General features: G+C 59.5%; 1 protein-coding gene across 1 annotated transcript; it reads right to left on the bottom strand.

Annotated features, from left to right (window-relative positions):
* Positions 1 to 301: 301 nt before the first annotated feature.
* On the bottom strand, positions 302 to 9,788 carry RHOD (ras homolog family member D). Its single transcript, XM_061407134.1, has 5 exons — positions 9,578 to 9,788; positions 4,859 to 4,946; positions 3,897 to 4,006; positions 1,390 to 1,524; positions 302 to 876 (listed from the first exon to the last, which is right to left on the bottom strand). Exons 1-5 carry the CDS (start codon positions 9,707 to 9,709, stop codon positions 709 to 711), a joined length of 633 nt encoding a protein of 210 aa, XP_061263118.1. The 5' UTR covers positions 9,710 to 9,788; the 3' UTR covers positions 302 to 708.
* Between the last annotated feature and the right edge of the window lie 1,777 nt (positions 9,789 to 11,565).

Here is an 11,565-nt window from a genome sequence, read left to right as displayed (position 1 = left end):
CTCTGTACAATATTATAGACTGTACTATGTACATTACACCCATGGAATAATATCTATTGTATTTATCATAAATAAAAGCGATACTTGTGAACCTTTTGTGAGCACCCTCTGTGTGCCAGGCACCCGCCTCTTTCACAGGCAAGAGGCCCAGGTAACTTGCCCAAGGTCCTAAAGTGATAGCCTGGTTTGGATCCAGGTAGTCATACTGGACCCAGTGCCTACACAGGGTGTGTTTTTATCCCCCACATGGAACACGTGTGTAAAGGCATTTCAAAACAAGAGGCATGACGCAATGGACAAGTGATGTCATCTGAACGTGTTTACCGCTGGGATGGGCAGGGTGAAGGGCGGGGGAGGTGGTACAGCCCTAAGAAGAGCCACAAGGTGGCGCCAGGGCACACAGGCGGCTCCAGGATGTGTGGTCCAGGGCTGGGAGATGGGAGTGAGTCAGGGGTCTCCAGGACCAGCCCTCCGTAGGACTGGTGAGCCTGGGACCCCCCTTCCTCAGGCCTCAGAGGGGTTTTGCTGCAATCCAGGATCCCAGCCCCAGGGTCAGGGGGGCTGGCCTCAGGGGTGCCCATCTGTTTGAGGTACAGTTCGGTGGTCACAGCCTGGGGACTGGGTCCGGCCCAGCCAACTGGGCAGAAGGTCAGCAACCAGCTCCTTCCTGTGCTGCTAGGGCAGTCGGGCGGGGAGGGCCCCAGGCCCTCAGGTCACCACACAAAAGCTCCGGGTGATCCGCCTCCAGAAGTTGCGACCGCGGCTGCTGAGGGCCACCTCGGCTGCCTCCTGGAAGACGGCGTGGACGTTCTCCTGGAGCAGAGCCGAGCATTCGAGGTAGGCCACGGCGCCCACGGCCCGCGCCATCTCCTGGCCCTAGCAGAGAGTGAGACAGGGCTGCTGTCAGCTGGCCACTGCCGGGGGCCTCGCGTCCAGCCACCCCCTCCCCCACCGGGCCCCTTGCCACCCCAGACGTGCTCTCTTAGGGCGCCCTCAGCTCCTGCCCCCTGGCCTGACCAAGCACCCTGATGGGTTCACACAGTTTCCTGCCTCAGTTCTCGGCCAGATCTCTGCCTCTCCAGGTACCAACTAATTACCTTCCCAGCCTGACCCAGGCGTACCACAGAGACGGGCCTGCAGACTAAAGAGTTGGAGGGGTCCCCCTGGCTGTGAAGTAGGGGGGCAGGACCATCTGATGTGCACTCCACTTGCTCTCCATCCTCACTGGAAACTTCCAAGCCTGGCAGTTCTTGACCACGTCTGCTTCCCAAACACCCCCCACCCTGCTCCACATCCTGTGTGTGCTGAGAGGCTGGGCCAGAGTGGCATCCTCCCAGGGGTGCCCTCTCCTGCCCCCCACCCCACCCCACCCTAGGCTGCGTCTCCTACCCTGTGGTAGGTCACAGGTTCCAACCCGTTTTTCCGCAGCTTCTTCACCAGCATCTTGTCCTTGCGCAGGTCGGTCTTGCAGCCCACGACGATGATGGGCACCTCCTTGCAGAAGTGATTCACCTCTGGGTACCACTGTGGGGAGAGGGGTGGTGAGGACACGTGTGTTAGCCATCAGGGGAGTGGGCTGCTGTCCTGAACTCCAGGTAAACTCTGACAACGATACTTAGCACAGCCAGCTTAGGGAGTACTCTTGGCGCTAGTGGTAATGCAGTGCCGATGCAGGAGACATGGGTTCAATCCCTGGGTCAGGGAAGATCCCCTGAAGAAGGAAATGGCAACCTGCTCCAGTATTCTTGCCTGGAGAATTCCATGGACAGAGGACACTGGCGGGTTACAGTCCATGGGGCTGCAAAGAGTCAGACATGACTGAGCGACTGAGCAAGGGAACAACTCACTGGCACTAAGAAGACAAGGTACTCCAAGCCAGGCTAAGACTTTACACATAATGAGCACACGAAGCCCCTGTCTCTGTGAGGCAAGTTCTATCATCAGTCCCACTGCACAGATGCACTCACTGAGGCGCAGAGAGGCTCTGTAACTTGGCCTTGGTCACAAGACCGGAAGTGTTAGAATCTGAACCCAGAGGTTGGCGCCCAGAGCCCTGTCCCCACCTACTCTAGAATCCTACCTCTGCAAGGTAAGGGGTCCCAGGACCGTCTCCCCAGTGGGGCAACATTCATAAATAAATAGTGAGGCTCTAAAACTAAAGCAGCTCACGAAATGCTTGCAGCAGCTGTTGGCCTTTCGGAGGGGGCACTCCCGTCCTGCCAGCTGCTCTCTGGAATGCGAGGCCTCACGGCTGGGTTATTTCAGTCTGGACTATAACCCAGGAGCCTGGAACCAGCAGCGCACGCCAGCTCAGTTTCGGGGAAAACCGGCATCAAACTGTCTGGCTTCTGGAGACATATGGGGCCTGTGTGGGGTCCCAGCGACCCTCCCATCCACAAAACTGCCCTTGACAAGGGTCTTCTCTCTGACGCTGCTTTGCTAAGTCCAACAGGGCATCTCATCAGACCTCATCCTAGCTAAGCCCTGGCATCAGCGATCATTCCATCCTCTGAAAGCTGGTGGGCATGGTGCCCCAGGGCCCCACACTCCTGGTTGTCCTCAGGTCTCCAGGTGACAGCTCCCCTCCGCCTCCCACCCCCAATCCACAGCTCTTCCCCACCAGCAGCTCCTAAATGGATCTGCCCAGCCCTGTCCTCTCTCAGGAACCGCAGACTCAGACTTCTGCCTGCCCCTCCACCGGGATGTCCAAGGGGCCTCCACTGCCCACCTCCCTGCCCTCAGCCTGCTCCTCCTCGTCTTGGGAAACGGCAAGTCTACCTTCCAGGCGCTCTGAGCAAATGTCTCTCTCCCACCCATGTCCAATCCATCTGCAAACCCTGGTGGTTTGGTTCTACCTTCCAGATTCGGTACCCACTCACCTCTCACCATCCCCTCTGCCGGTACCCTGGTCCCAGCCTTGGTGCCTAGAACAGTCCTGGCACATAGAGGTACCTTCCAAATGCATACCAGTCTGCATGGAGCAGACTGGTTCAAGTCCCAGGGTTACCACGTTAATAGATGCGTATCTTGGAGCAAGGGCCCCGCTCTGGGAACGATAGTATCTGCTCCGTAAATTGTTTGTTTTTGTTTTTTTCCACTTTCTGGTTATACTGTGGGGTATGCAGGATCTAAGTTCCCCAACCAGGGATTGAACCTGCGCCCTCTGCAGTAGAAGTGCAGAGTGTTAATCACGAGACCACCAGGGAAGCTCCTCTATAACATTTCTAGGTTAGCTAAGTAAGTATGTCAGTGCCCAGAACTGTACCTGCCCGTATTAAGTCCTCAGTAAACACTGCCATCGTTGTGGTTATTGTTACTACAGCTGTCACTGGTTGTGCTCTGACGGACCCTGCAGCACGCCCTTCACACACGCCTGGAGGCGCTGGCGGTAGGAGCTGCTGGCTGGAACAGAGGAACTCCAGGGACCATGTCCCCACCACCTGTGAGCAGCCCTGGGGACCTCTACCATGATCAGCGGATGTCCTGGGCGGCCACTGGGAGCCAGCGGCCACGTTGCGGGAGGCTGGCAGTTCCTGTGACCTCGGACAGGCCGGGGCTGGGGAGAGGCAGGGGTCTCTGGGTCGCCCTGCATCCTTAGGCAGAGTCATGGTGGAAAGGCCTCAGCATTCTGAGTCTGCAGCATGGGCAGGCAGGAAGTACTGGATGGGGACCAGAGTCTCGTCCAGACCCTGCCACCAGATCCCTGTGGGACCTTGGGTAAGCCGCTCTGGACCTCCGTTTCCCCACGGTTACGCCAAACACATTGGACCACACATCATCCAGGGCCTGCCAGGTTCTGACAGTCAGCTGGATCCAGGGCAGGGGCGGAGCGGAGTGGCCTGGCTATGGGGCTTTGCCTCCCTGTCCATCCCCACCTCCACCCCGCTGCCACCTACCCGGTTAGAGATGTTGTCGAAGCTGTGTGGACTGGTGACATCAAAGCAGAGGAGCAGGACGCTGGCATCAGGGTAGAACAGGGGCCGCAGGCGGTCATAGTCCACTTGCCCTGGTAGGGTGGGGGGCGGTCACTCCCTCCAGATCTCCTGCCCACTGTCAGCACGTCCCCAACATCAGAGAGGTCACCCCAACCAAGACCAGGGGAGGGTGTGAGCTGAGCAGGTGAACTAGACCAGGGCCTAGTTCCGTGCCTCAGAGTCCAGCCCGTGAATGATCCCCTTGGGGCCGTGTCCCCCTGGCCGGCCTGTGGGATGTGCCAGCCCCCACCTGGGTGAGACCACTTGCTGAGAGAGCCCTGCTCTGGCAGGAGTAGGGGGTTTCTGAGGCCCCCACTCAGAAACCTGCTTTGCCCTAGGCTTGGGGGAGCTGGGGGATGAGAAGAAAGAGGCAGGCGGGACCTGGGCCAAGATGTCACAGCCCAACAAGGTAAGGGGGTTGTGGGATTCCCTGAGTTTGGCTTTGAATTCTTTTTTTTTTTTTTTTGACCTGTGGGATCTTAGTTCCCTGACCAGGGATCAAACCCAGGCCCTGCAGTGGAAGGCACAGTCGTTAACTACTGGCCTGCCAGGGAAGTCTCCTAGCTTTGAGTTCTGATGTACTTGACTCTGAACCTTCTTGTGGGCAAGGTCAGGAGGCTGGGGGTCAGAAGTCAAGGTCGAACAATCTTATAGGAGCTAAAGCCAGGGTGGAACGCTCAGGAGGCCAGAAACAGTCTGCCTCTTGAGAGCCAAGAGTTCCGCCTCGTCTCCAGGACCCCGTTGGCTGCTCTGGGTCAGGGGGCTACAGTGAGGAGGGTTCAGGCCAACACCCGTCCCCTGGAGACTGCTTGGCCTCCCTGGTTCAGAAGGAAGGGGGTAGGGTCCCTCCTCCCACCCTGCCCCTCCCCCAGCCCTGCACCCACCTGCCGTGTCCCAGATTTGGAGGTGGACGGGTTTGCCCTTCACCTGCAGATTCACGCCGAGCCGCTCAAACACCGTGGGGGTGTAGCTCTGGGGAAGAAGGGGTTGGGGGTGGTTAAGAGGGCAGCTTCTGAAGGGCGGTGGTCCTGGCAACCAGGTCAGAGCCCACGAATGCGCACGGCACAGCCCCTTTGGCAGTCAGCAGAGCGGATGGTTTCTGGGAGGGAGCTGGCTGGTGGCGTTGCGGCCACTTTGCAGCTGTGTGCCCCCTGCCCCGTCGAGGCACTGAACCTCCCTGGGCCCCTCCGAGACTGTAGAGTGGGTCTCCTGGAGCACCCACCGCAGGTGCTGCTGTAAGGAGCTTCACATGGAGCCCCGAGCCCAGGGCCTGGTACAGACTAACATTCTACAGGTGCCAGGACCGCTATTTTTATCTTTGTCCTCATCCAGACTATCCCATTTCTGAGCCTTCCTTCCTGCTGTCCCTGCCTCCTAGAATGACATTAACCTACGTTTGTTCATTCACTTATTCATTCATTCATTCACGAGCACCTTCTCCGGGTCTGATTCTGGACATTCAGGAACAAGTAATAGAGACTCACTGCCTAGCCTGGGGAGCTCCTAGCTTTCGGGGGTGGGGGAGGTCCCCTCTTTTGCCTCTCAACCTCTCATAATCCAACCAGGATGCTCCCATTTCTGTCTCTCTTACCTGCCCTGCCTTGCCTCAGGTGGAGGTCACCCAGCCAGGGGCCCCTCCACCCCAGGCCCGCTAAGCCTGAGCTCGCCCCCTCTCCACAAAGGCCAGATGAGTGGGAGCAGGAGGGGCTTTTACATAAGTGCAGGAAGGAAGAGGGGAGCTTGTGCAGAGGGGAGCCGAGCAACAGGGGGCAGGTTTTCACACCACAAGCCCTTTGCACTAAGCGGCATGCTGGCCCCCTTGCCTTCTGGGTAGCCAAGTCTTGCCCCCTTGCTCAGGGCTGGGCAGTGGGACCATAGCCCGGGGGGACCCTGTTTTTCCCTCTTCCCATGCCAGGTGGGGCCCCCACCTGCCCGTGACTCAGGAGGACTTCAAGGCTGCCTGCGTGCTGGTCCTCTGAGTCAGGACCTGGCCACTGGGAAGGGCAGTCCCTCAGCAGAGGGTCAGCAACGTCCTTCAAGGGCACTTAGGAAGCGGCGGTGGGGAGGGTGGGGAGAAAGGTGGGTCACAGAGCAGGCAACCAGGCAGGATGGAGAAGTCAAGGGTGGCCCTGGGGTCAGCCACCCTGGACTCTAGTCACTGGCACTTCCTCTACTCAGACTAGGGCTGCCCCCTCCTTCCCATGCCCCCTCCTTGCCCCCTCCTCTCAGGCCTGGTAGGGGACAGTGTGACATGTGCCATGGTGGCTATGAACGCTGGCTTTCTTTTTTTTTGGCTGTGCCACACAGCATGTAGAATCTTAGTTCCCCAACGAGGGATCAAACCTGCACCTCCTGTGATGGAAGAGTAGAGTCTTAACCACTGGACCACCAGAGAAGTCCAAGGAGCACAGGCTTTGGAATGAGATGCACCTGGCTTAGGACGGGCTCTGGCACTCACTGTGTGACCTTGGGCCAGTGCCCTCGCTGGTTAAAGGAGGCGAGTATCTGTGTGTGACAGCGAAGGCCGGCTGGCAGGCGAGGTCAAACGCCCACCGCTTAGGAAACTGGGCGCCAGGGGCAGCATCCACCCCTCCAGGAGGTGCCCCTTCCCCAGCCCCTCCCCAGCCTGTCACCGTGGAGGTGCTGACATCTGTAGAGCTCCCAGCTGGGCTGCCCACCGTGGCAGGACCCCTCCTGATCTGAGGCGCAGGGCGACCTGCCGTGAAGTTCTTGGGAGCCACACTTCTGGACTCTGCAAGTGTCTGTGGAGATAACACCGTCACCCACATTCTCGAGGGATCTGCTCTGCGAGGCTCTTTACCTGCACCATCTCTGATCCTGGTAACCTTAGAAAGTCGACACTATCCCCATTTTCTCTTTTTTGGCCTCACTCCACATGTGGGATCTTAGTTCCTTGACCAAGGATTGAACCTGCGTCTCCCGCAGTGACAGCGTGTGGTTCTAACCACTGGACCGCCAGGGAAGTTCCCCTCACCGCATTTTCCTGTTGAAGACACTGAGGCCCAGAGAGGGGAAGTGACTGGCCCACGGTAACATACTAGACAGATGGCTGAGGATGGGGCCAGGTCTCTCAGGCTCCAGGAGCTAGGCTCTGACCCTCCTCACCTGTCTCTCCTGAGGTCACCCACTCTAGCCCCTGGCACCAGAGCTGAGCAGGAAAGCCCCATTCACGGAGTGGGACTGGGTTCTCCCCTCTGGAATGTCATCCCGCAGACTCCATCGACACCTTCTGTCTTGTTCTTTGGACCCCCCCCAGGCAGGGTCACTCTCTGCCTGCAGGACCAATAAGCACCTAATCTTATCTGCGGCGTCCTCCTGCAGAAAGACAGGCTGGACCCAGCTAGACCAGGGCAGATGACTCATGCTTGGGTCTGACCGCACAGCGCTCACAGACAGACAGATGGACCATTATAGCATGGGAGACACAGCTCCAGAGAGGAGACCCAGGAGTTTCCCCGGGGAAGCACACTCATGGGAGTCCCTGCCGGGGGCCAGGAGGAACTCGGCTGGCCCTGGAAGGTCAGCTGGCGTGCCCTGCCCTGTTCCACCCTGACCTGCTGTGGGGGCCCTGGGCTTCTGGCCCTGTGGTTGTGGTTGTTGCCCTAAGTGTCAGGGGCCAGTGCCCAGCTAGGAGTCCCCCTGCCTCGGGAGCTTTCTCTCTACTCTCCAGCCCTGAACTCAAGGTCAGGCCACAGCCAGACAAGGCTCACTGAAGCCCTCCAGACCCCTGAGGCCCTCCAGATCCCAGCCTGCTCTTCACTGCAGGCAGGAGGCCTGGCATGTGGGATCCCAAGTCTCCTAGCTGTTGGCTCCCCGGGCTTGCAGGGCTGTCAAGAGGAGGCGTCCAAGGCCAGGACAGGAGGAGGCTGCTCTGGCTCGCAAAGCTCTGGGCTGCGGAGGATATCCTGGTCACGGCCAGGAAGACCTGGGTTCTAGGCCAGGGCTCTCACAGGCGGGCCCTGTGCCCCGAGGCCAGACTCTTCTCTCCGGCCACTGTCTTTCCAGCTATAAACTGAAAGCCTTTTCCGCTCTCAGATCTTGTGCTTCTTTAAATGAAGTGTCTCTCTTGTGCCTGGAGGCAGACGGGTCCCTGGGAATGCGGGTCTCCAAACGGGAGGACCGGTGGCAGGCCGGCCCCCTGGTGACAGGCGTGTGCTCCCTTTCCCTGGCTATCCCGAGTGTCCTTCACCCTTCAACACACACTTCGTTCACATCAGCCAGAAACGCCTATTTCCACACTGCAGCCTCTGCAGTCGGGATGGGTCTCACCCTTGAGGATGTCTCAGAGCCCAGGACAGTGGCAATGAGGTACCCCCACCCCCTCACCCCCATCCATCCAGGCCCCTGTCACAGGCCCCTTTCCCAGGCCTCAGGTCGCCCAGCTTCTCTGTGGAGCTCCCCGCAACTCTGCCATAATTGTTGGGTTTGGGTTCTCACAGGCAGCATCTGGGGGCCCGGAAACACATCCCTCCCCCCAACTAAAAAAAAAAAGTGAGTGGCCAAAGGACATGACGTCAGCTCCCAAAACCACAAAGCAAGAGTTGGCTTGATGCTGCCACAGTGGAAAGAAAGGCTGACTCCGTTAGCAGGCCCGGTCTCCCCAGCCTCCCCCATCCAACTCCCACCCCCGCCCCCCCGTCCCCCCGGGTCGGAGGGTGCAGGGATCCACTGGAGGGGGCGGTGGTGCTGCAAGGGGACCCATGGGCTCCAGGGGAACTGGGCTGAGGGGGCGCACAGTGGGTGGGTCTCACCCTGCCCCGGGGCTGACAAATCCTCCTGGACAGGCGGTGGGCATGCTGGTGGGGGAAAGACAGTCCACGTGCCCAGGCATCGACGACATGCCAGGTACCACCCGGGGCCATGTCTTAGCCTTGCCTTAATGCTACCTCACCACCACCCTTGGGTCTCTCCACCCAGGGAGGTCTCATGAGGGATCGGAGGCTCACAGAGGCTGAGCAAGGCACGGTGGCCCCCAGCTGGGGGAGACTGAGGTGCCAACCCAGCTGTCTGACGAGGTGGTTGTGTTCTGACCCTCTAAGGCTGAGCCCACAGGACAGCCATCATAGGGGCAAGAGCTGGGTGAAGACGCGATGTCTCCCAAGAAGAACGTTTGCCACTTTTCAGTGGGTCCTTCCTGCTGCAGCTCAGCCCCTGACTTGTGTGAACTCACTCATCGCTGCGACCCTGAGAGCTGGGCACCACAGCTATTCCTATTATGCAGTTGAGCCAACAGGCACAGAGAGGGTAAGGGGCCTGCCTGAGGGCACACAGCTGTGAGTCCCGAAGCCAGGATTTGAAGCCAGGAGATCTAGCTTCACCAACCCAGAGTGGTCAGTCCTCTTAGCCAAGGGGTGCCACCGAGGGTTCTCTTAGGACCCACAACGTCCCCAGGCCGCCCAAGTCAGTGCCCCGGCACACCTCCCCCGGGTAGGTGCCGTTCTTGGCACTTTACAGACGATGCCACTGAGTCACTCCTGGGGGCACGGTGAGAGCTGCCTTGGATCCCAGGCTCTGCGGGGAGGCAGGATGGGCGCCTGTCCCTCCCTCCTCGGGGGGCAGGAGGCGCCGGGGGCCGCACTCACCTCGGGGAAGGCCCCCTCCGCGAAGACCATCAGCAGTGACGTCTTCCCGCAGCCGCCGTCGCCCACGAGGACCACCTTGACCGACCGCGCGCCGCCCGGCGCCTCCTCGCTCGGGGCCTGGGCCGCCTTCATCGCGGGGCGCGGAGGGACGGAGGGAGGGAGGGAGGCAGGGCCGGGGCGCGCGGAGCGGCGGCCGCGGGGCCGGCGGGGCAGGAATGTGGAAGGGGCGGGGCGGCGGGAGGAAGTGCGGGCGGCAGGCGGCCCAGGTGAGGGGCCGGCCGGGCACATTCCGCGGCCCTGCCCCTCCCGTCCCACGGCCTGGGACCCAGGCGGCCCGAGACAAACTCTTCTTGAATCTCTGCTCTGTGGGGCGCTCAGGGTGCAGGAAGTGGAGGACCCAGATCGGCCTAGGTCCCTCAGGAGGGCACCCCGGTCTGATGCGGAGAAGACTCGTAGTTGGGCAGTGACCCCATGGACGGGGACAGACGAGGCTCCTGGCCCACTTCTCGCCGAGCAGGGAGGTGGGGGTCAGCCCTGTTGGCCCACCAGCTTGGTGGGGGGCAGGGACGGGGTCCCTAGTGCCTAGTCTCTGCGGGCCCGGAGCAGGAACTGGTGACTTTTGGTGGATGAATGAATGAGTGAATGAATGAATATGCATCCCTTCCCCCCATCTCCCTGGAGACAGAACACCCCACAGCCCTCCTGCAGGTGTTCCAGGAAAGGTGGGAAGGGGGTGACCCGGGCAGGCCCTTATGGGCGAGTCCGTGGCACTGCCAGCTGGACCTCCCCTCCCCCAGCCAGTACCAGGAAGTCTCACTAGCAGTGGGTCTCCCCTCTGCCTGGGGCATGGCCTGGTGAAAGCGATGGAACCTTCCATCTGTAAAGTGCTTAGAGCAGGGTCCGGTACATGGTGGTGATGCCATGTATAATTCTTGCTATTTCCTGTGCTCAAGGGCTTGGGGACCCTGAACTGCAGAAGCTCAAGTCTCTCACAGGGACTTCCCTGGTGGTTCAGTGATTGAGAATCTGCCTTCCAATGCTAGGGATGTGAGTTCAATCCCTGGGTGGGGAACTTAAGATCCCACATGTGGGGCGACTAAGCCCCTCGCGCCACAACGAAAGACCCTGCATGCTGCAACTAAGACGTGATGCAGACAAAAAAAAAAAACGTCTCTCACAGCCTAGAACGGGAGACAAGCGGGACATATCGGTGTGATGAGAGCTCCAGCCGTGGCAGGGACAGGCAGTGGACGAGAGACAGGAAGAGGGCCCCACACTCAGGCTGGGGGTGGTTCGAGAGAGGGGCCAGAGTCTTGAGGAAAAAGCGAAATGCAGTTAGATGGGGGAAGAGAAGAGGGTTCCAAACTGAGCGGACAGCATGTGTAAGGTATAGAGGTGTGTGTGGGGGGTTGTTTGCAGTGGCGGGGGCGGGGGGCGGGGGGTGCTGCAGTTCTTCCCTATGATGAAGGGTGAGGTTGGATGAGGGAGCTGGTCCTGGGGGTGAATCTGAGGATTAAATGGGGCCTGGATAGTGGAGCACTTTGGGTGCCAGGAATTAATACCGAATTGAACTGGAAACTCCCTGTCACCTGACCGCCTACTCCAGTTACGCGTGCTCAGTCACTCGATCGTGTGAACCCATGGACTGTGGCCCGCCAGGCTCCTCTGTCCATGGAATTTTTCAGGCAAGAATACTGGAGTGGGTTGCCATTTTCCTCCTCTGAGGGACCTTTCTGACCCAGGAATCCAACTGCGTCGTCTTCTGGATTGGCAGGTAGATTCTTTACCACTAGTGACATCTGGGAAGGCCTCCTACTCCTATTAGCAGCCAGAATTGAAATATATATTTATAAGATGGGCACAAAGGCCGCCCCAGATCATGGACTGTTTCCACTGAAGCTCAGAGAAACAGAGGGCAGGAGTCTCGGGGTTTTTCACCTTCCCCCACACAGGTCATGACATCATTCCTCAAGCAGTTCAAAGCCAGG

This window comes from Bos javanicus, chromosome 29, assembly GCF_032452875.1.
Source record: "Bos javanicus breed banteng chromosome 29, ARS-OSU_banteng_1.0, whole genome shotgun sequence".
Classification (NCBI taxonomy): Eukaryota; Metazoa; Chordata; class Mammalia; order Artiodactyla; family Bovidae; genus Bos; species Bos javanicus.
Note: the sequence above shows the minus strand (reverse complement) of the source record. Positions and strands in the feature narration are given on the sequence as shown.